We start from the raw sequence: 24101 nt of genomic DNA, 5'->3' as shown, positions 1-24101 counted from the left end.
CTCTCTCTCTCTCTCTCTCTCTCTCTGTCTCTCCCTCCAACAGGAATCACTCAGCAGAAGCAGGAGGCTCGCTCTAAATGCGGACATGGGTGTTTCTCCACGCACGTATTTCCACGCGTTTGTGTTCCTGGTTTTAGTGTTTCGACAGTGATCGCACCGTGACCAGGCTCGCACCGATCATGCTGTGTGCGTTTTTTCCACGACACTCTGACAACTTCTTTGCGTGGGGTGGCGACAGCGGGGAGCACTTTGTCGTGGATGATTACTGCTGTGGCTGGATCTGACAGGAATGCTTGACGGGAGCTGTGCGCCGCGTTCTCATGTGCCTTTAGGAGACAACTTCACACAGCCGTGGCCATGCTTTACACTTTGATCGTTTTTTTAAAGAAAGAAAACAAGAAAGGGACACAATGAGCAATCACAAGGGCGGAGGGATGGCATCGAAGGAAAGGCTGTACGAGCTGTGGATGTTGTACTACACGAAGGTGAGTGTGTGAGTGCGGAAGAGCCGACGATGACACCTGTTGTCGCTGCTGCTGCTGCTGCTGCGTCTGCGTCTCTGTGTGAACTTTATAACGTGTGTCCGACACGATCACTGTGTGTTTATGTGATCACTCATAGTTATCTTTTTTTATTATTATTATTTATGTAAACTGTTGTAAACGAGGAGGCTTTGCCTGTTTTTGTGTGTTTATACAGCAGCTGTTTGTTTACCTCGTGGCGAAGGTTGTTCTGGTCAGACAAGCTAAGGCTATCATGTAAGATCCGTGTCATTGAGCCGTTCTAACTGTTTAAATGTGTTAAAAGTGTTCGGCCACACGGAGCATATTAACCCACTTAATTAGGCCTGATAGATCGGATCAATGATCATGTACCTGTGACTACTTCCTGTTCCTGTTCTTCCCCGAGTCTCTTCCTTAGTTAAAGCATGACTGAGTTCAACCAACACAGCCAGGTAATATGTCAGTGAGTCTGTTAGATTTAGTTTAATTACTCATTTAAAAAAAAAAAAATACAACAACAACAAAACACTATAGACCATTTCCCCTCACCTGTCATTTAGAACATTTGTTTCTCTTTTGCTCCCGAAATATTGATATCGATACTGAAACCTGCACGATATATCAATACTGATACTTATCCATTCTGTCATTGATACTTCTCTATGACTATGTGCAGGCGATACCTGAACCATAGCCTGGATATAAAAATGGACTTCAGGTTGAAAATCAGTTCTTGAAATTCACAGACATCATCCGTTTTCTCTCTGCTTCTTCTTTATCCTCTAAATGGGAACATCATTTACAAAATTGACATAATAATTTATTGAAGAAGAAGACCTGAAACGAGCGATCAAGACCATTAACTCGTCAGGAAAATGTTTACCGATGTTATAAATCGAGGGAGATGTACTGTAGGCTCATTTTCCCATAGACTTCCATTCATACTGTGTGATTTTTGCAACCAGAAAAGTTACCCCCTGGTGGCTAAAACTGTTATACTACTGTCCTACTTACCTGGCTTTACTTTTTATATACGGTTTGTGGCCAGAATGCAGATGTGTGGTAAAGAGCTATGAGGAATCATGTACTACTTACCTCATCATCAGAGGCCAGTTGTCTGTTTAAACCAGGGGTCTCAAACTGAAATCACCTGGGGGCCACATGAGCTTCATGTGTGGTCAGGTGGGGGCCAGTCAACAACTGTGTGGGAGGAAAAAAAAATAACATTCAGAAGGGGGTGGGCAATATGACCTTTAAAATTATATTACAACAACAATAATTTGCATTATTTCAAAATAAAATAATAATATATTAACATCAGAAACAGCCATTCAAATGGTGGGCCGCATGTGGCCCATGGGCTGCAAGTTTGACACCCGTGGTTTTGGACTTCACAGAAGTAAACAATAAACTTGGCTACAACCTTGTGATATCATAATGATTTTATCTGTTTTCCTGCCCCAGTCACATTTGGATCGACCTCTGTGGCCGCTGCTAGTTTGATGTTGTCGCCGTGATTCATCTGACACATAAAGTTCTTAAAAGTCATGCCAACTCCTCATTGTAGTAGAAGTAGACAGATTTTTGATATTTTTTTAATGATCTGCATCAGCCACTTCATTAAATAATAATTTGTCTGTGCTATTATCATTGCTGTGTGTAAGTGTACACAAATGTGATAAATGCTGCTCAGTGCACTATGACAAGATAATTTGTTTAGTGAATAGGTGAATAGGTGAATAAGTGCACTGCAGTACAGACACGATACATTTTTGTGTATCATTTGTCATAATTGAACTGTTCATTTTGATCAGATGGAGAAGCAGCCAAACATGTCAGCCATCTAAAGATGTGTGTTCATTTTATTTGTTTACTTATTTAAATAGAATCCAAGGTTAGTTGCCAGAGTACATGCTCCCTCTTTGGCAATAAACAGAAATATTGGAGTGTTATCCTGTTTCTCTTTCTAAAACCATAACATTAAGAATAATGTGATAAGAGTGAAACAAATTTAGAGGTTTAATGCTTTAATGTCATGGTTCTTCTTGGAGGAGCTAGGCCGTCTGTAAGTATTACTTTTTAATGAGTTTGCAATATGCTTCCATGCCTGAGGATAGGCAAACAAGTTTGTATGTACTGTGTGCTCACTGCGGGGCACAAAAACACTTCTCCTCCTATCATCACAGCAGATCTTACAAAGCTGCTGTCCATATATGGCAGGCAGACTTTGGTCTTTTTTATTCCTCTCTTTTTGGACTTAATTCAGAAGTCAGAACAACCATGGATCAGAAAAACTGCTCTAAATGCAGTTGTGACAAATTCAAGGAGAGTTTCTTTTGCCTCTTGCGGCAGCATTCGCTGTCAAAGTGGTCATTGTGGTCACTTTGGACATATCCCAGAGGAAGTGTGATTCTAATCCACCCTGCTACTTCTCCCCTGGGCTGCGGCTGCATGTGCAATTGATCAAAAAAAACAACAACAGCAACAACAAGTTGTTGATGCTTACACAAATAACTGACTGCTAGAAAGAGTCATTTGGAGCATGTGTGGGTGACTGTGTCTGTCTTGACAGCTGTCTAGCATCTCTATGTGCGAGACCACTTCCTTATTAAGCTGTTGGCTCTGTTGCTTCCCTACAGTTGCCATCATCAAGGCTAAAAGAATAAAACGCTCTCTCTCTCTCTTGCTCTGCTCTCTCTCACACACATACACACTTACCAATGACTAACACAGATTACTGAGCTTTCTTGGTAGTAGATTTTTGCATCTGTGCAAATAAAAATGAGGAGGGACGGCATGAGGAAAGTGATTTGACTGAGCGCAGCATTGTCACCACCTTTTGTGACTCAGAGGAACACAACAGGCTCCACGACCACTTCACAGAACAATCACCAATATATATATATATATATATATATATATATGAAAAACCTCACATGCATTATTGTTCGATTTTACTCGCAACGAGGAACGTTTGAACCCCTTGACAGGGAGGGTTTAATGAGGCTCCACTTTATTTGGCGTTTTGTTAACGAGCTGACAGCAGTAGTGGCCACAGACACTTGTCGTCTTGGTCACATCAAATACACCCACGCAGCTGCTTCACACACCCTGTCACAGATCTGGATACAAGTCTAAAAATAAAACAGTCCAATATGTTTCTATCGCTGACACATTTTTCCTCAGACATGATTTTTTTTCCAAGGAAATGGGAAAGAACATAAGAGGTCTTCTACCTCTATGGTGAACATACAGTATATTAGGTATTCACTGTTGGTGAATAACAGAGCTGTAATGAGTCTGAACAAGTGATTCCATCATTTGTAAGTACATGCATCTCAGCCGTCCTTCAGTATTTTCAGTAAAAGAGCAAAGCATGCTCAGGCTTGCTAGTGATAAAGGAACTTCCTCTGATTGTGTAAGAAATCGCACACCCCTTGCAAAATGTTTTAGATGAGCTGAGGTTTGGGCCTGATATGAAATGTTAGTGTGCATAAAAAACATATTTCAAATATTATCAACAATACTTTCCAGTGAAATAATAATCTGCTGCATTAACTGCATTTTCTTCATTAGAGGTTTAAATTTCATGTTATTTTACTTCAAACTATGCAACACTCAGGTAGCACATGCCCATGCCTTTCATCTGCTGGAGTTAAAAAACAGCTTTACTTAATGTTTTGCAGACCAACATCAAATGCTTATACCTCTGTGTGTGGACACACAGAGAGAGAGAGAGAAGCGTCTGATCCAGTGGTTCTCTATCATTTTCTGTCATGCCCCCCCCCCCCCCCCCCCCCCCCCCCAGAGGACAGCAATGTTTTCATGCCCCCCATGAATTGAAATACTATTGAGAACCTGATCATTTTAATTTATTTATCTATATAAACCACTGTATGAGTTGTCCTGCCCTGCCTCTCATGCCCCCACGACACCTCACTGCGCCCCCCCAGGGGGGCCCGCCCCACTATTTGAGAAGTACTTTTCTGATCTAATCAGCGAGAGAATAACAAAACTTGTCAGCTCATGTCCCAAAAGCTATTGTTTTTTGGAAGGGCTCCTTTTTCCCCCCCCCTTAAGTCATAAGAGAATATACTTTTAGAACAGTTTATTCACTTCTGTTTGGTTACTTTCCATCCAATCCCAGTTGCAGTAATGTGCTGTCTTCACTGATTATCGTGGGCATTTATTCCCCCGTTAATGAACGGGGCAGTTGTTCATAACTGAACGATATCATTAATTATATATTATAAAATGTATTTTAAAAAATCTTGAAAATTCTGATTTCATCTTTACTACAATCCAGAATAGATTGAAACCCTCATTATGACTAATCTTGTTAAATTATAATTTAATAGTTTTCTTTTAACCCATTAATTGGCCATTTGGTTCATTATTTTTTGACTCAAACCACTTAAATAAACTTTTAATTTCATAAATAAGCTGGTCTAATGTTTTATGCTGAAACAATTGCTGGATTAATCAAACAGTTGCTTGATAGAAAATCTACTGTGAGCTGTTGTGTTAATCACTCTCTCTCACACACACACACACACACACACACAAAGAACATCCTATGGCTGCTAAAGATCAGTGTGGCTGCAGAAAAAAAAACATGTCAGAGAAATTATCTGTGATTAGCTTGTGATTATTAGCTTGAGAAACTGCTGCAGAGACTAATTAAAGCCTGTCGTCGTAGAAATGGACCACAGTGACAATCCGCTTTCCACCCACAGACGCAGCTGTGAGATCACCTCCTCTACTTGCGATGAGGGAGGAGACGACCAGTCATATTCTGTGGTCCGTGTCACTATGTGTCTCAGGTAGCGATGCGCATCAAAGTACTATATAGAAATCCAACAACAAAAACAGCCGCCTCGGCAGTTCGCTAACTGCCTCCCGAGCGCTGCAGTTGAATTCCCTCGTGGCCCTCGATCTCCCCTGTTTACCAACAAAAGGGCCGACCAGGAAAATCAAAGTGCTCTTTGCCTTCGCTTGTGCAGGAAGCCCGGAGCGAAGCAGAATGCCAAGCAGCAGAGAGCAACACAGCTGCTTGAGAAGAGAGATAAATGACACTGTGTATAGGGGCTGGTACTTCTTAGTTGGTTTGTGAATTCTTTAATGTTTGGTTTTCTCCTAAGGCACCGCTGAGCTCTGTGCGACAGTTAGTTAGTTGTGATTTTAAGCATTGTCCATAGAGACATAAAACAGGTTTTACCTGGCCACTCTATCAAATTGGCTATGAAAAAGCAGCCTGATTTCCTTCACATGACCTCATTATACTGTGCCCTACAAATCTACTTTACTGTTTCAATGCTACCACATTAGTGAGTATAAACAAATACTCAAGTATCAGATCAACAGTTTCTTCCCTTTGCATGATGTATAACATTATGAGCTGCAGTTTGAAACAACTGGTGTGTGTCAGTGACGCGTAATTAACCTTTTAAATACGGTACGTGTCGTTGTGCATTGTGAAATCGAGTACGCACAATGATAATTATGTCTGATAATGACGTATACTAGTACTGTATCAAAGGTGTCATGGAAAGCAACTATAGGTCATTAAGTGTCATCATGAAAAGCTGTTATTATGTCCTGTCCTGAGTAATGTTTGGGAGGAGTCGAGTCGTTTGGCTCCTGCAGAGAGGAGAGTAAAACAAAGCTGAAGGAGTGTTGCAGATCATTTGTCTGTGCCTATCCTTGTCGACTCTCAAATACCTGATTGTCCAGATGATTTAGGCACTTAACAATACATTGTTCACAGTTTCCTGTTTTCACAGAGTACAAGCAGGGACTTGTAGGGACTATATACTCTATGTATGTATGTATGTGATTCATGTAATTTTGTTATCAACTTATTTTCCCTTTTTTTTAATAATTTCCTCATTAGTGTTTGTCTTAAATGATTACAGTGATGAGGTAAAAGCATATAAAGTATGCTTTTCTCCATTTAGAAACACAGCGCTGCTTACGGGATTACACAACTGCGCCGCATTATCACCTTTCTAGCGTTTGAACCAAAGGAGGAAGGGGTCTGACTAAGAGTATGAAGGAAATAAGCTACAGTTGAAGTGACATGTCATTTCCTGGCTGTGCACTTGACGCTGCGAGAGTAGAAGTGAACAAGTCAGACGCTGGTGTCAGTGTTAGGAGCGATGTGCAGCAGTCGAGCTGCTCACTGTGGACCGCACTGAAGACTGGGTTCACAAGAACCTGGCACCGTGCTCTGCTGCATACAATGAGAGATGGACTGGCTCATAAGTCAATGCCAGTTGGTAATGTACATTTAAAAATTAATACAGCTCTACAAAAGACAGAGTCGCACAGTGTTGCCAGACTTAACTGCATTAGTTTTCCATTATATTCTGTATTGCATTCAGGAGAGGAAGTTTGACTGTTAACTGCATATTAGACGCGCAATAAGCTGTAAGATTCAAACAGCATAGATCACTCTACTCTAAGTTCATGCTGCAGCCTCAAACATAACCTACATCTGTAGGATATTACTCATTTTCTTGACCTTGTTTCTTACTGGCTAACGGTAATATGAATGTTAAAACACGTGCTATTTAGTGAATGTTATTTCTGTACAATGAGTCAGTCAGTCAGTCAGTCGACAACTCACTTCTTTTCCCATGATGTCTGACCTGGAGATGCTGCTGTATCAAAAATCAGCAACAGAGTTGACGTGCGTGCTAATCAAAATGTTCAGACTCTTTCAAACCCACAGTACATCTGGTTACGTCTCTGAATCGTCACGCGATGAGCAAAGATACGCTGCGCTGCAGAAGTTGATTCAAGTCGCGATAATGACAGTTGTGCACGAGCATCCTCATTCAGTTAAATGGCGTATAAACATGATGATGCAGGGATATTCACTGTGATCACATGCTTACAATGCAAAGTTAAAGCATACTTATGGCCCTATACAGAGTGTGTGTATGTTTGGAACTTATATCAACTTAAAAGAGATAGAAGTATGTTGACTTTGTTTCTGTTCACCTCCCTGTTTTGAGAAAGGAAAGAATTGGCTCATATGTTCCTCTCTGAGGTACAACATCCTGTTGCAAAAACGGGTCATGAGATTTAGTCGGGGCTATGTCACACTTTACTGTGCAATATCTCAAGGAGTGGAAAAGCAACTGAGCACAGCTAAGGAGTGGAAATCATTTTGTAACCATACGCATCGAATTTTACGCCAGCTGTATTGATTCCTGACACAATATGCATGTGTGAAGGTGTAAAGGTGAGCTCTTTACCTCACATGTTCTGTCCTCTCCTGCAGAAAGACGTGGGCTATTTGCAGCAGTGGCTGGAGGCCTTTGTGGTGTCATTTGAGAGGCTCATTGATGTGCAGTCGCTGGAGCCTCGGAGGTGAGTAGTGACCATTATTTACTGAACACAAACTACATATTAAAAACCTTGTATATTAAAATTTTGTATGCTTGTTATGCACCAATGACACCAGAACAAATTCCTTGTATGTGCAAATCGTACTTGGCAATAAAGCTCTTCTGATTCTGATTCTGATTCTGATTCTGATTCTTGTATTCCCCAAAGCAGGATGAACTGTGACCTTCTTTAGAGATAGTGTTTTGACATGTTTATGTGATGTGTAAACAAGCCCTCCACCCTCTGCTACTGCCTTCCCTCCTCTCCTCCCACATCACTTCACACATCTTCCTCTCCAAATCTCTCAGGCTGGAGGAGTGCAGCTCTGAGGTGCCCTTGCTCCCCAAGGAGGTCCTGGTGTTCCTCAGCACTCAGCTATGGCACAGTGCACAGCACCTCTCTGGCGCCGCCGAGGAAAACAGCAGCACTCCCCACCCGCTGCTCCTCATCAAGTTCTATATCATTGTCTGCAGGTGAGGAGCCAGTCTGTTCCTGTTCCAAATATCCTAAATGTTCTATTAATATGTGAAATCAAATGTATTTGTTGTTATGATGGCATTCATGTCAACAAAACTCTGTCATATTCAAACCATTGTCAGATGAGTTCACACAATACTGATGATGCTCCATACGACTCTCTAGCAGTGTTTCAATTTAGTTTTACCCGGCGAAATTCCTGTGCCACACACAGGAAGTGATTCATATCATGTCAAGACATACGGAGGAAATGGCAACATTGTGCTAGTAAAGCGAGGTGGTTGCAACACAAAGAAGAGACCACGAAAAGTGAATTCTACTGCTGCAAAAAAATACAGTTGATCAGCAGTTTGATGGGATAAACACTTTTTGCCCCCGGTCGCCCTGCAATGCTGGTGTATCCACACAAACGCTCCCTCAGTCAGGTCTAATAATATTGCTATTGACAGAGCTCCATGGTGTATTTTTTGGGTTTTGTCAGGACAAAGTGCTAGTTGTCCAAATTTAAAGGAATTGTGTAAAGCAGCCGCAACTCGCTGTTAGAAAGTTTGTCTCTTATCTTCTTCAGATTCACTATCTTTGCCTTTCTTGAGTAAGCATCAGATTGACTTTACTGCATTAATTCCTCTTTACTTCTAGGAATATGGAGAACATCGATAAAGAAAACATCCCTGGTTTTGTTTTTGAAACAATCAGGCTTTTAAACTTCTGTTTGGAACAGGTAAGGCCATTATAAATGGTTTGGGTTTTTTTAAACAGGAAGTAGAGTTACGTGATTAATGAAGTATATGCTCAGTATAAAGTATACACTATACACGGCTATGTAGTGCAGTAAAAACACTGAATTGATACTATTGCTAGTATATTACATCCTCCAGAACTAACACAACTAGGTCACAAGACAAGGTGTGTGGTCGACCTTATTTCATTGAGGTGGTGTTTATCTGTTGCTCTGTGTTACATGTTTAAAGGAAGATGGTTGCATGTGGAGGATGTGCTAAACCAAAAACTGTGTGTTTAAAATTTTAATCTGAACAGCTAAAAAATGGACAAGGAGAGCAGTCTTCCCTGCAGATGGTTGTGCAGTATGGACTTGTTCTGTGTGAGAGTCTGTTTGACCCTTATCAGACGTGGAGGAGACGCCTAGCAGGGTGAGTTTGTGTTGCCTTAACCCGGAGATTGCCTCTGTGTGTGTGTATCTGTGACTGTGTGTGTGTGTGGGAGGTGGAATTTTGTCACACAAAGACCAAAAGATGTTGCCCAACCTTTTGTGGTGTGGAACACCTCACATTGTTAAGTCAAGCCTCTCGCGCGTCAGCGCCATTAGTGGCAGTCACACATTGACTAGGCATTAAGTCTGTAAGAGTGTGGTGACTTGAAGCTTTTTGTGTTGCAGGGAGGAGGTGAGCTTACTGGAGAGGAACAAGTACAAGTTCTCCCCGCTGGCCTTGCCAGAGGTGCTGCCCGCTCTCTTCCATGGTGAGACACTCCCTCTCATCTGCTCTACCACGCTGATCTCTGTCAGACCTCACATACCACAAGAATCAAACTACTCCTGCTGCCCAAACGCAGTGTGCATCCCCCATTTATGGCTTTAAACGATAACCTGTAGTCTTTTCCCATTAACTTACTCTTTTTCAAAGGAAAATAACCAGTCACTCCAATGTCCAATTATTTTTAGTTATCATCAAGGGTCTAATTATCGGGTTTCAAACAGCGCTGAACATGTATAATTATTAGAGGCCATTTCACAGAAAGGCATGTGTGAAAATATCAGCCTGGATAAGTGTCAGTGTGTCCATGCTATAGGAGGATTGTACCATAGTGTGCTTTAACTGGAAGTGTTCAGAGCTAATTATGTAATACCCTTGCCAACTAGGGAGGCTTAATAATTATGTAACCCTCAGTAATGACGGTGGCATTTCAAGGGAATGTTGTTGACACGTTGACATTTTGCCAATGGAAGTTCATCGGCGTGAACTGCAACCAAACTCCTATTGGACGATATTAGATGTCAATCACGCTGCTGTCCGCTCATGTGCAGTGCTCTGTTTTCCTCTCAACGGGAATATAATTTACAAAACTGAGATCACGTTCAACTGAAGAAGAGCTGAATGACTGAGACCAATAAATCCTCAGGAAAATGTTTACTGATTTTTAAAATTAAAGTGGGAAGTAGACTCATTTTCATTGTGTCCAGCAAAGTCGCCCTCTGGTGGCTATTTAATATATTTTTACTTCCGGGATGGCTTTAAGAAGGAAACCTGAAGTCTTGTTTAATGTTGTCTCTTGGTTTGACCACATATTCACAGGAAGTCTACAGGAAAGTGAGCAGATCCCAGAGATCCTCACGCTCAGATTGGTTCATCTCCAGGGTGCTGTCATCAGTGGAGCAAAGGTGTGCTACCCTCTTCATCCTCTTCATCTGTGATGATTAGTCTGCAGCAAACACCACCGATGATTACAGTGGAGTCACCTCGCCTGTTGTTTTTCAGAAAAATGGCCTTCTCTCCATCACCCCTCGCTCTGTGGAGGACCTGTTCTGTGTTTTGAGAGCATGGTGCCTCCGCACCTCCCCTGAACCCAAGGAAACGGGACTCCCACGGCTGACCTTACAGTGCCTGACAGCAATGATCCACCTCCTGCACACCAGCAGTCCTGCAGAGCGGCAGGTAGAGATCAGGACGATACTGGAGAGCTATTTCCAGCTCCTCAACTGGAACCGTCCGCTGAGCAGTGAACAGCAAGACAGACAGAACTGGGAAGACAGCCTGATCTCGCTCCAGAGCCAAATGCTAAGTAAGACCATGTCCACTAGGTCTCATGATTAGCTGAGTGATCAACATCATTCCCTTTCTCAAAAGCTAAGTCGATCGTGTTGAAGCCAAAGTCATAAGATGAATCAACTTCCCCCTGTTGTGAACTTTAGCTGCTGTTCCTGAGATCCTGCAGTGTCCCGACAGACCCGTGCTACAGGCGGTCTTCCTCAACAACAACTGCTTTGAACACATCCTCAGGCTCATTCAGAACAGCAAGGTCAGAACCATGAGCCATGTCCATCTAAACTGTGTCTCTATTGGCCCTTTTCCACTATGGTCCCAGCTCGCCGAGACTCGCCTGGACTCGCCTCGCCTCGCCTCGTCACGGCACGGTTTAGGTTGGTTATCCACTACAGAAATAGTACCTACTCAACGTGGGCGGAGTCATCACTGCACGGTTGTGACATCACACATAGTGTTGCCTCAGTGTGCCTGGAACCACGCCAGAGCAGGTACTAAAAAAAGTACCTGGCACCAGATACTGTGCTAGTGGAAATGCAACTTAACCGTGCCGCGCCGAGGTGAGGCGAGGCGAGGCGAGTCGTGCCGGTGGAAGCACGCCACATGTCCATGCTCTGCTGGCTCTTTCTATCTGTCCTCCTGTTAGCTGCCCTGTCTGTCAGTCTGTCACCTGTTTGGATTTCTGTCATGTCTGAGTGTCAGATCTGCTCTCAATACTATTATTACTGTTTGGTCAATGTGGGGAAAAAACCCCACAAAACTGAAACTTTCACTTGATGTTTTGCTCGTATACATGACCACACATAGATGACGCCTTGTCTAATCATCTGTCTTTTTGTACTGTTTGTTTGTTTGTTGGTGCTTGCTTGTGTGTGTGTGTGTGTGTGTGTGTGTGTGTGCGCGCGCGTGTGTGTGTGTCTGTAGCTCTTTCAGAGCAACAGGTGTAGGCTGGAGAGTGAGGTTTTGTGTGACCTCACTACAAGTTTACTCACAGAGGTCGAAGTGGACCAGGTACAGACCCCGACCCCCAACACCTACCCCCTCTATTTGGTGTTGTAATTGGTCTGTTGGCAGGAAACTCAGCCTTGTCCCCGCTCGTAAACTGCTCTGAGATGTTTAAACAGGAACCTGTTGGCAGAAATCCTGTCTCTCATTTGTAAACAAACCCGACGGATGGCTTTGTGTTAGTTCCCTTTTAATCATCTGTTGTATCTGCATTTCTGAAATGCAGGTACACTAACTGCACATGTTGCAGGCCACTGAATTCATCTTTATATATAAACTTAAAACAGTAGTGTGTAACTTTCAAATATAAACACATGTCCTTTACATTCAAACCATTGTCAAATGAATATGTTCCAAAAAATGAAAAAGGGTAGCACATCCTAAGTAAACACAAAGCAGATTAAGCTTATCAGCTTCTTATGACTCTGCGTTTCACAATATAGCAGTGTTCAGATCTGGTGTCGTCCCGTGACATTACTGAGCTGCACACAGGAAGTCATTTGCTTTATATCAAGACAGATGGAGGCAACATCAACATCTAGCAAGATGACTGATATTTCAGCAGTTTTTGTCCCCACTCACCCCTGCGCTGCTGCTGTATATGCACAAACGCTCCCGCTGTCAGGTCAGATCGTGTTGTGCAACAGAGCCTGTTTTCAGATGCAGCACAAAAATACAGTGTTTCTGTTCACAAAGACCAAACAGAGACAGAATGACATCAACAACAGCAAAAAGTTATGCACTGCAGCTTTAAGGCTCATAGAAAAGTTCAAATCCAGATCATAACTGATTCGGATTAACAGTTGCTTGTTTGGTCACATCCATCATTAGAGGCTGAATTCCCTGTTGACAACACTGGGCAAGAAAAGGCACACTGTTGTCTATGGTGCATGAAATGGTCTTTTTTTTTTCAGCGCATGTCTTTTCGTCTTTTCCTGGTATTATAGCTGCTCTGTCGTGTGACTGCTGATGCTTGTGTGAAAGACCTGCCACGTGTCCTGACCTCTGAATTTCCTGCAGTAGTTTAAGATTTCCTCAAGTGTTTTTGGTGGGTTGCCTTTGTTTTTGCATGCTGGGAGTGTAGATCATTCATTAACAAAGAGGCTATTGTTTGGTGACTGGTACAGCAGTTTTCCTACTTTGAGCAGTTTGCTCCATTAATTGTTGCGTTGAAAAATGGAAATGCTCCGTTCATGCACACGTAATGTACGATGAAAAACTCTTCTTTCATAAACAAAGATTTGCTCAAACCTAATTTTTCTTTTCCACATTTTCGTGTCAACTCATGATAATACACATTGTACCGCAGTCATTTATACCTCCTTATCTCAACACAGGTTTTGGAGAAAGGTCCAGACAGTATTACTGTTCATGCTTTAGGAGTCCTCACTGCTATAATGAGTAACTCACGGTCTGCAAAGGTAAGACTTTATGATCTTCTGTAGTCCACTCACTCAATCATTGTCTACTGCTTTATCCTCCACATGGGGGGTTGCCCCGAGGCTGGAGCCAATCCCAGCTGACATAGGGCAAAAGGTGGCGTTCACCCTGGACAGGAGTCCATCATTGGGCCAACATATAGAGACAAACACCTGTTCACTCTTACATTCACAACAATTTAGACCACTCAAATTACATAATATAACGAACATAACGAAACTCCATGTTTTTGGACTGTGGGAGGAAGCCGGAGTACCCGGAGGAACAAACTCCACAAAGATACAGTCAAACAGGGATCTGAACCGGTGACGTTCATGCTGTGAGGCAAGCATATCATAGCCAGTGCACCACCGTGTGTACCCTCCATAGTCCACACACATTATGATCATACTGTTATAAAAGAAAAATGTCAACAATGCAGTCAAATGTGTGCCTGATGAGGAAAGCTGTTTCCCGTTGCTTCAGGAGTTCTCATTGTATTCGTATGGAAGTGTGCCAGCCCTTTCTCCCTGTGGAGCAGCTTTCTACTGACTATTTCTGTCTCGTTTCTCCACAGGAGGTTTTCAAGGAGAGGATTGGTTACTCCCAGCTGTTTGATGTGCTCAAAAGTCAAGGTCAACCCACCAAAAGGCTGTTGCAGGAGCTGATGAACATGGTGAAACATCGATTCCTCATTAACCCCACTGAGTGCAGTGACAAGAGTCAATTTCCACTTCCTTGTTCAGACCTGATATTAACATCTGTCTTCGGTGATCAGTCACGGTCAGATGGCACTGAGTACAGGTCGTCTGCGGTTGTTGTTTTTTTACTCTATTCAGGGCTCATTTGTTAATTTGATTGCAGTCACAACCACAATGTTACCTTTGGTCTCCATATGTTTCTTTAAAGTCCCTGTAAAGCAAATACAGATAATTCTCCTCTTCACACAGTATACATGTTAGGAACGAGTGGCTGTAAACATGAAAGGAAAATGACAATTGTGGAGTAAAGTATTACAGAGTGAAGAATGAAAACAGTTTCTCTCCAGTTTGTCTTCTGTTTTAAAGACTGGGTCCACGGTGAACTCTGGCCATAGTTAACATAACTCCCCCTCAATTTGCTGTAACAATATAAACAACCTCAGCTTGGGTTATCAGCTGTTTATCCGTTCACTTGTGAGTAACTGCACCTGCTCCTACACTACTGTGCTTGGTTTACTAACTCACTGAGACGACTTTGTCTTGAAAATGTGTCTCCAGGCCACATGTGAACAGTCGTACCCAGTGTAGTCTGGCTGTGATTGGACAGATAATAATACCAGGTCTTATTTATGGCTCTGTTTTTATTTTAAGTGTTAATTGTATCATGTAACCATATGTATGTCTTACTGTCTTGACTTACCAGCTTTCCTTCCTCTTTGTCTGCAGGCAGTCGAGGGCGAGCACGCCCACGCTCATCACCTTGGCATCAGTAATGACCAGCCCTTGCTGCTGCTTCTGCAGTGGCTGCCGGACCTGTCGGGTAAGAGGGAGCTTCAGCTGCTGGTGGCACAGTGGCTTGCCACCGTCTGTCGTGGCTCCCTGTCCTGCCGCACTGTGGCGGTAGAGGCAGGCATGGTGGGGACTCTTCTGCAGGTGCTCTCGCAGCCAGAGCGTCTGGACCGGCAATGTGCAGACGCTCTCCTGGGTCTCCTGCAGCACCTGGGCTCCCTGTGTCTGAAACCAGAGGAGTTGAAGAGTCTGCTCCAACTGCTCAGGGTGGATCAGGACAATGGTGCATTGCTGGGGAAGTTGCACCCCTACTGCACTCGTGTCATCCGAGTGCTCTCGGCCATGGCAGCCAGAGAAGGCCAGGACAGTGCCTTGCAGTACTTTGATCTCACCCCCCCCATGGCAGGTATTATGGTGCCCACTGTCCAGCGCTGGCCAGGCAACGGGTTTGCCTTTCATGCTTGGCTGTGCCTCAACATGGAGTTCCCCGATGAGCGTCGACCGCGTGCCAACTCCGTCATAGGGTCTGATATGGGGAAAGGCCCACGCAGGAAGCAGCTCTACAGGTAGAGGCACACAGAGTGGATTTCCACACTTTTCATTTTCCACCTGCACTGTTCAAGTTTTTACAAAATCCAATTGTATTTCTTTAAAGTTTCTTCACAGCTAGTGGCACAGGGTTAGAAGCTTTCTTCACCATGGAGGGAGTGCTGGTTGTGGCTGTCTGCACTAAGAAAGACTACATGGCTGTCACTCTACCAGAGCATCCACTGGCTGACTCACGATGGGTGAGTGTGGACACATATGCAGGATAAAGTACAGTAGTGCAGGCAGGACGCTGGCCAACATGTGGCCTAATTAAGAGAGAAAATCACTCCTCCATGAACAAATTACACTGTGCAGATTTAAAATAGAGATTGTTGAAAAATTGTGATTTTAATAGAGCAGATAAGTGGGCTCGAGAAAAATATGATTGTGCATCCCAGATTTGAAATGTGATGAAGACACCATCAAAACATTAAGTGCGCTATTCTAATGCATGGATGAAAACAGATAATGTTTTTTTGGCAAATAATATAGAACAGTTGAAAATAGAATAATTGAATTGCAGCTAATCAAGCTATAGTTGCATTATTTTCAATTCTACTGACACATCAATTTACTCTTTCATTTTATCTTCATCACAGCATTCAGTTGCTATTGTCCACATCCCGGGCCGTCGTCCATTTGGCCAGAACCTGGTGTCCATCTACATCGATGGAGAGCAATGTACAACTGCTCAGCTTCGCTTTCCATCTCTTAGTGAGGTAACTGAAACTGTTGTCCATCTCTTCACCAACCATCATTACTGAGTAGTTCCCCTTTATCACTCTAACTTCCTCTGTTTATTCGCACCTGTACCTGATCCTTCAGCCTTTTACCTCCTGCTGCATCGGCTCTGCAGGCCATCGGACCACTACCACCACCACATCTCCCAACCTGCCCACACAGTCCACCTCCACTCCGTCGCCCGAGTTTGCCTTCCCTCTTCATGGCCCCTCCCTTATCCGCTCCCAGTCTTTCCCAGTCTCCTTTGCTGGAGGCCACAGGGGGTCCACAGGCGAGTCCCAGGTGCACACCATCGCAGCAGGACTGCAGGACACAGAGTGGGGGACACCCTCGTCTCTGAATGGTCTCCTGGGCAACGCCTTCATCTGCTTTGAGGCTCTGCAGCCTTCGCAAACCAAAGCTCTGTTTAATGCAGGTCGGTCACTCTCTGCTGCAAATGTGAATACTCATTCACACGATACACTTTTATACATGTTATTATTTTAGCATACAGATACAGTAAACAAAATGTGCAGGAATCCAGCTGACGTTTGCATATTCTGTGTCGCAGGCCCCAATCACGTGTCTTTATTCAAAGTGGATGGAGAGTTATCTGATCTGAACAGCAAACTCCTGCTCTACTACACTCCACAGGTGACCCACAGAAGCACACCTGTTCACGACAAACAGTGGCAGCCACACATGTGTGCTTACATGCATTTCTATGTTTTCTTCAGGCCTTCAAGATCCAAATATGTCTGGACCTGTCACCCAATCACCTGTATGACGGCAGACTGACGGGACACAGGGTGGTGAATTGTGACATCAAGGTTAGAAATTAAATATTCTGAGCTTTCATTGTCATGATTTTCCATTTGATGCCTGATAAATGCAGTTAACACTGCAGTGTGTAACTTTTGAATATATCTTTTAAAGTGCAAACAGGTTGGATTATGACTGAAAACCCAAAGCCAGGTCTGATAGTATTTTTTGACAGAGCCCATTTTCATCTGAAGGACACAGCCTGCTAATAATGTTATTTTCTTTGCATGAAGAACAAACAAAGGCAAAATAATAACTTCAACACCAACAAAAAAAAAGTTACGCACTGCAGTTTTAACTCGACTACAGGTGACAAATAGTTTTATCTGTTATGATGACATTATCTGTATTATATCCTCTTGTCGTTTCGCTGCTGCTTTATAGGTAAATCAAGTCTCAGATTTAATGGTAAATCATGTGGAAGCCTACAGAATCTCGCATGTGTGACTATTTTTAAATCCCCGCAGGACGTTGTCAACGTGGTGGGAGGTATCGGGGTTTTGCTGCCCCTGCTGGAGCAGGTGTGTGACGCTGAGCAGGTTTACAATGGTGGGCAGGAAATCTCTGACTTGCTGGGACCAGAGCTCACCTCCTCCAGAGGCCACGCTGCCATGCTGCTGCCACTCAACAAGTCCGCAGGTCAGTTTGTGTCGTACAATAGACACGGGAGAATTACAGGAAGACAAATTTCCCCATGGAGATTATTAAAGTTACCTAAATACTATTCACTTCCTCTCAAGTAGCATTTTAGTTTTTCAGTTTAATGTTGCTGGACAGAGTTTCTTTTTCTATTTTTGTTATTTGCCGAGCAATCGGTAGGATTTTTAGTGATGTTCAGCCGCTGACATGAACGAGTCAGTGTACGAGAGGTACATATCGTAATATGCAACAGACGAACAGAGTATAGGTTATTTCCCTCTCCCTCAAAAGGCCCTGCCAGTTGTGAATAGGTATTTGTTCTTAATCTGTTCGGCTTTGTTAAATAAGAAAAATAAATCATTGAGAAAATGTCGACTGGTATTGTGAGTCATAACACGCTGACAAAGGTCTCATCAGTAAAGATAAATGGATCAAACTGTTTCACAGAAACGGGACATATGACTCATGGGTCCTGAGATCCGATCGTGTCGATATAGTGCTGAGTAATGCACAAATACAACTGTGGGTTACACAGGAAATCAAGTCAAAGTTGTTTTTTTGTGTGTGTGTGTTTTTTTTCCCCTCTCAGAGGGCAGACTCGAGAGAAACAGCATCGCTGCTTTTCTGCTGATGGTGAAAAACCTGATATGTCATCACCCTGTCAATCAAGAGAGCCTGCTGCACAACCACGGGCCGAGCATCATAGGAGCCATGCTCAGCAGGGTAAGTGGTGCCCTGTGTGCCAGTTTGCTGCAGCAAGTAGACACTAGTTATGAGAAACATCTAAGAGGGAATAGTTAACCTTTTCTATTGTTGCCGCTGTGTAATTGCAGTCTAATGAATGGGTATGGTGTCATTGAAACAGCACTGGTTCTTTCACTATGGTAGTATTCCATTCCATTGTTAGAGGTAATTTATTCTCTTTCTCTTTCAAGGAGAATAAAGGATATCATGAAGTTAACACATTTTAAAATAAATGTGAGGTAGAGTTATTTCTTTCTTTTCATTATAACCTTTTTGTAGGAACACCCATTCAACTGGTTGTTTATGGAAATATCTAATCCGTCAGTCACACGGCAGCAACTCGACGTATTTAGGAGACACGGTCAAGACGACCTGCTGGACTTCAAACCGAGCAATTAGATTTAGGTTTAACATTGAATTTAGTGTGGTTGGTGGTACCAGATGGGCTGAGTTTTTCAGAAACTGCTGATTTACTGGAGTTCTTACACACACAACCGTCTCTAGTTTACAGAGAAAAGTTCACATGACAGAAAATACCCAGTGAGCAGCTGTTCTCCGGGGAGAAAAAGGCACATTTTTAATGCCAGGGGTCAGAGGAGAATGAGCAGACTGATTCAAAATGACAGAAAGGCAACAGTAACTAGTGTCTTGTGTACCTAATAAAGTGGCCAAAGAGTTTCACAAGATGTGAATATTGTTAAGCTTTCATGGTTGCAGTCAATTGGGTGTTGCACTGGTGCAGCACAGACCTGCTGCTTGTCTGACAGGAAATGTTGAAATTTATGACGTTAAAGTGCTGTGAGGAAGCACATGGAGTTGCCAGGAGTGGCAAAGATAAAAACACACATAGAGTACTTATGATAAATAGTGTATCCAAGGCCGGTAACATGCTGTTATTTTTCACACTAATTGGTTTGCTATAATTACTTTCTCTGGTTAGTGATTAATCGTTGAGTCTTTTGGTTTATAGGAAATGTCTATCTCAGTTTCCCACAGGCCTTCGAAATCATACCTTTCACAACCAGCTGTGGAAAACCTGCTCAGTGTATAAACGTCTACTTGAAAACACTGAGCTTCGTCATAGTGCAAGTTGAAACAAGGAGGTTTATAATGAGGGATTTCTTTGTTTTAAATTATTTAAACAGTGAATCAATCATTTGACGAGACGGTTTAAAAGTTAGTTTTTGTTGATTATTCAGATTATTATTACACTACGTCATCCACTTTAGTGTGACTAAAAATAGCCACTGCACCTGCACTTCACATCGATAACTCCATGAAACATAAAAACATACTTAAACACGTCTCTCCTCTTTGTGTTTACTCTCCCGCAGGTTCCAGGCTGTATGATGGACATGGATGTTTTAATCGCCTGTCAGCTGCTGCTGGAGCAGGTCTTCAACGAGGGCAACAGTCCACTTCTACAGCAGCTCTATCATCACCTGCTCTTTGATTTCCGCATCTGGACTAAAAGCCATTTCGCTGTTTGTCTGGGTGAGGCTCAAAAGGCCCTCGCGTCGTAAACTCATGCACCTGCAAACCTTTCCATGTCTGTCGAGGCTGTTTATGTTCCGTTTTGTATGCATGTGCAAGCGGAGACTGAAATGAGTAAGAGGAGGCTAAAGCAGAAATGGAATACATTAATGTTTCAAGTTCCACCCGTTGCGAGGATTAGAAGTGAATGGTGCCCTGTTTTGTAAATGAATGTGCTTCTGCGTTGCAAGTGCACTTATTGGTTTGACATTTTCTAAATGTCAGTCTGAAGTGAGCTCACCAAAGTGTTCTTTTCTTTTCGTAGCGCATTTGCAGTACCTGTCATCTGTGATAAAGAAAGGCAAGCAGAATATGAAGAGGAAGTACGGGGTCCAGTACATTCTGGATACTATTCGGACATTCTACAGGTGAACCTCTCGCTTCCCATGATGCTTTGAAATAGAGACGTAGTGTGTGGAGAGGACTCCAAACATTGTGTCTATCCAAGTCTTTGTATTCGTAGAGATATATATTTGTCAAAGACTATTTTATCCAGTGAATGTTTTCAGAGCAACTTTAATGTATGATGAGAAATAATTAGTTTCTACAACTACTGACAGACATTTAAATACGTTTTAATACCACTTAGAATGAAATGTAGCACTGTCTTAGAGATAGGTGACCTTGCTGCTCTGACAAACAATGCTGTGGCTGCGTGTAGGAGGAAAGAGTGGGAGTTGAGTGTGGTACAGGTGATTATTTCAAGGTCCTTTTTGCCCCCAACCCCCCCTGCTAATTTCCTGCCCTGGTATAAATGATGTGTTTTCTATGTCTCTGGTTGCAGTGTGGAGAAAGATGGCAACTCTATGTCTGATGAGAAGCAAACCGTTCAGACGTCTCTGTTCAACATGCTGAAAGACTTTCTCAAATCTCCCACACCAGAGGAGCTTCATAGTGTCCTTGCCTACATTCTGAGCGTCGGGGACGAGCAGCAGGTTGTGCCAACATGTTTTCTTTTCATACTTAATCCTCCACAAAGCATGTTTGTTTGTATGTTATGATCCTCCTCCTCTGCCTCCCTCTGACCCGATGATTCACTCTCATACCAATCAGGTGGTGAGGGCTTTGGATGTGCTGTATGAGCTCTTGAGGAGCAGCCCTCCTCGTGAGCAGGTGCAGGCCGTACTGCTGGAGAGGGGCGTGGAGCAGCTGTACTGTTTGCTGCTCACTCCAAGCTATGGAGACGAGGCCAGAGAGAGGGTGTTTAGGGTGAGGACAGAAGCTCATCACATGACGGATATTTGTCTGCCACTTCAGTGCAAACTCACCCGTAATATGTTGAAAAAATTAAACAATTTTCTCTTGGTGATCACAGGTTTTGTACAAAATGCTCAAGAGCGAGCGAGTGTCTGAGCGGAACAAGCAGCGCATTAAGCTTAAGGATTTCGGCTACTTCGGCCTGGTTTGTTTCCTGGATGATTGTCCTGTCACCACGATCACTGTGCGCTGTCTGTACGAGCAGGTCCTTGCTACAGGTGATAATGAGATGAGCCTCTATCCTTTCATCATCCGGTCAGATAGTCTTGGTCAATATGGTGGACCTTAGTTTAATGACCTTCAGAGTTATATCACAGGGCAGGGATCAGCAAGTAAATCCAATTTTTTTGTAAGCAATTGTATAGCAACAGAATCTATTTGAATAAGTTCATATTTGTTTCAGAATAAAAGCCCTGAACTCAGTATGAAATGTTAATTTTTTTGTGAAGATAAGCAAATAATTTAAAATCAGATTTGTTAAATCATCTGCTGGACAGTTTTGGTCCACGGGCCACCTATTGCTGACCACTTTTTCTATGTAAATTCCTGTTCCTGGAAATAATTGTCTGTCGTTTAATGGTTTTATTAAGATATATATTTATATATTGATTTAAAAAATGTAAAATTAATTAAATCCAACCAATACTAAAGTAACATAAGCGAGAGTCATTAGTATGCAAATATATTAGTAATAAATATTTACTCTGGCTCAAACCTTATGGAGCAGTTCTTTCAAGGAAATTCTGATTATAAACTCAACATAACAAACTAAACTAATTTTAAAATATAGGTTTTTTTTTTACTGGAAATTATGATTGTTGTTGCCTTTCAAACTGATAAGAGACAACATTTAGAAACACTCTAATATCAGTATTGTTCTAATTTCAGAAGATAATAAGTTCTTTTGAGAGATATTGGCAGAAGCCTGATTAGAAAGGAGGTTCTTGTGCAATTTGAAATTAAAATGCGATCTGCTGCTGCCCCACAGATGCCAGCCCGAACTTCAGAGACCTCTTGGCTGTAGTATGTCTGTCCCATCGAGCTGAGCTCACCGTACGCCTGGACGTCTGTCGCAAGGTCAGTCTGCTCTCATGATTCAACATCTGCTTCAAACGCTACAAGCCGTTTCATCCCAGACACGTTTATTATCCTTTTAATGAAAACAAGCTCCGTCTCTGCTCCTCTCTGATATTACCCCAGCTCTTTCATCTGATCTACTCCAATGAGGATTATGTGAAGCAGCTCGCCAAGCAGCCTGGCTGGCAGGACGTTCTCACCAAACTCTATGTGAAAGAGTCCTACGAGTCTCACACGGCCAGCATCGCCTCCGCGTCGAGCAGCTCCTTTGAGCCAAGCTATCGGCCACATCTGCACAGAGACCAGTCTCAGGAATCCCACACAGACATCTTCCTGAGTTACCGCAACTCACAGGACATGGAGGAAGAGGAGGAGGAGGAAGATGAAGGTGGCCAGCGGGACTTCTCTGAGGGATTCTCTGATTTCTCACAATCGCCTCCCAGTGGAGGGGGAGGCCCACTGAAGACCTTCACTGGCTCCCTCCAATTTAAGTCGTTTGATTCAATGGACCACGGCAGCCACTCATCCTCCACCTCCAATGCGGTCGATATCAACTCGTCTTCCACCAATGAAGAGGGGAGGGAGTACCACCCGCTCGCCCCCTTTGGTACTTCACCCTTAGATTTAGAGCTAGTCGGCATGGGAGAGACGGGCGCACACACTCCTGCAGGTAGTATGAATAACACACCGTCCCCACTGGAGCACTGCAAACCATTTCCGCCTCTCAGACCCAGGAAGAGCTCAAGTTTGTCCAACGTACTGGACGACACAAGCTACGGGACAGACCCTCCTACTGCAGACACAATCTCCAACACGTCCAACCCACAGGTTTGGCTCATTTTCTGCTGTGGAAGTCACTTATTTGCATTAGTGTGAATGTGAGCTTTGCGACTGAGTCGTATTTTACGTTACAGCAGACGCCTGAAGAAGAGCTGTGCAACCTCCTCACGAACATCGTCTTCTCAGTGCTGTGGAGCGGCAGTGGAGCAGAGGGACCGGAGGACGTGGTGTGGAGAGAGAGAGGACAAGTCTTTTCTGTTCTCACCAAACTGGGCTCATCCTGCCAGCTGGTCCGGCCACCTGACGACATCAAACGCAGGTCAGTGACAGTGATTGGAATAAAAGAACAAGGAAATATCGAAGCTCCAGCGAGCTGCTGTTGCAAATGGAAAAATGAAGTGAACCACACCTTTGAACGGTGTCACCCACTCTGTCTAAATACTCACAAATGTTCCCATATGTGTGTGTGTCAGTCTGTTGGAGATGATGCTGGAGTCGTCGCTGTCAGACTTGAGAGACGCACAGGGAGTGTCTCTGCCTTTCTGTCCCAGTCTGGTTCGACTACTCAGGCTGCTGCAGGACTTCCTGTTTGCTGAGGGGACAGGAAACCACACGCTGTGGAGTGAAAAGGTAGCCCACAGTCACAACACCACACACCCCACCTAACACCTAAAACCACTTTGATCTTCAACTGATCAGTGATCTGCTATTGGTTGGTTGTCAAGATGTCACGTTTAAAAGATTCAAAATAAAAGCATTTTTTAAATCACATATGCAGGAAAGTGTAAATTTAAATGTGGCGATTATTTTTAAACGATTGTTTCTTACATTTTAGACTTGTATGTGGATGTCTTGTTTGTGTATTGTTTGTT

General features: G+C 43.2%; 1 protein-coding gene across 4 annotated transcripts in view; it reads left to right on the top strand.

Moving 5' to 3' along the window:
* The first annotated feature begins 239 nt into the window (after positions 1-239).
* nbeal2 (neurobeachin-like 2) overlaps positions 240-24101 on the top strand; it is a 35822-nt gene continuing 11960 nt past the window's right edge. The window contains exons 1-29 of one of the 4 annotated variants that reach the window (XM_058647270.1): positions 240-485; positions 7792-7880; positions 8207-8371; positions 9015-9096; positions 9414-9526; positions 9772-9854; positions 10688-10773; positions 10871-11174; positions 11305-11411; positions 12080-12166; positions 13498-13581; positions 14157-14255; positions 15007-15635; positions 15725-15857; positions 16257-16376; positions 16483-16813; positions 16949-17031; positions 17115-17207; positions 17667-17838; positions 18428-18561; positions 19917-20076; positions 20381-20483; positions 20900-21050; positions 21169-21324; positions 21431-21590; positions 22361-22449; positions 22573-23277; positions 23367-23548; positions 23703-23859. In XM_058647270.1, the coding sequence (XP_058503253.1) occupies positions 411-485; positions 7792-7880; positions 8207-8371; positions 9015-9096; positions 9414-9526; positions 9772-9854; positions 10688-10773; positions 10871-11174; positions 11305-11411; positions 12080-12166; positions 13498-13581; positions 14157-14255; positions 15007-15635; positions 15725-15857; positions 16257-16376; positions 16483-16813; positions 16949-17031; positions 17115-17207; positions 17667-17838; positions 18428-18561; positions 19917-20076; positions 20381-20483; positions 20900-21050; positions 21169-21324; positions 21431-21590; positions 22361-22449; positions 22573-23277; positions 23367-23548; positions 23703-23859 (4932 nt within the window). In that variant the 5' untranslated portion in view covers positions 240-410. Of the gene's footprint in view, positions 486-6646; positions 6782-7791; positions 7881-8206; positions 8372-9014; positions 9097-9413; positions 9527-9771; positions 9855-10687; positions 10774-10870; positions 11175-11304; positions 11412-12079; positions 12167-13497; positions 13582-14156; positions 14256-15006; positions 15636-15724; positions 15858-16256; positions 16377-16482; positions 16814-16948; positions 17032-17114; positions 17208-17666; positions 17839-18427; positions 18562-19916; positions 20077-20380; positions 20484-20899; positions 21051-21168; positions 21325-21430; positions 21591-22360; positions 22450-22572; positions 23278-23363; positions 23549-23702; positions 23860-24101 lie in introns of those variants that run through there. The other 3 variants (XM_058647269.1, XM_058647271.1, XM_058647272.1) reach the window with 3 other exon arrangements.

Source organism: Solea solea, chromosome 13, assembly GCF_958295425.1.
Source record: "Solea solea chromosome 13, fSolSol10.1, whole genome shotgun sequence".
Taxonomy (NCBI): domain Eukaryota; kingdom Metazoa; phylum Chordata; class Actinopteri; order Pleuronectiformes; family Soleidae; genus Solea; species Solea solea.
This window is presented reverse-complemented; position numbering and strand designations above follow the sequence as displayed.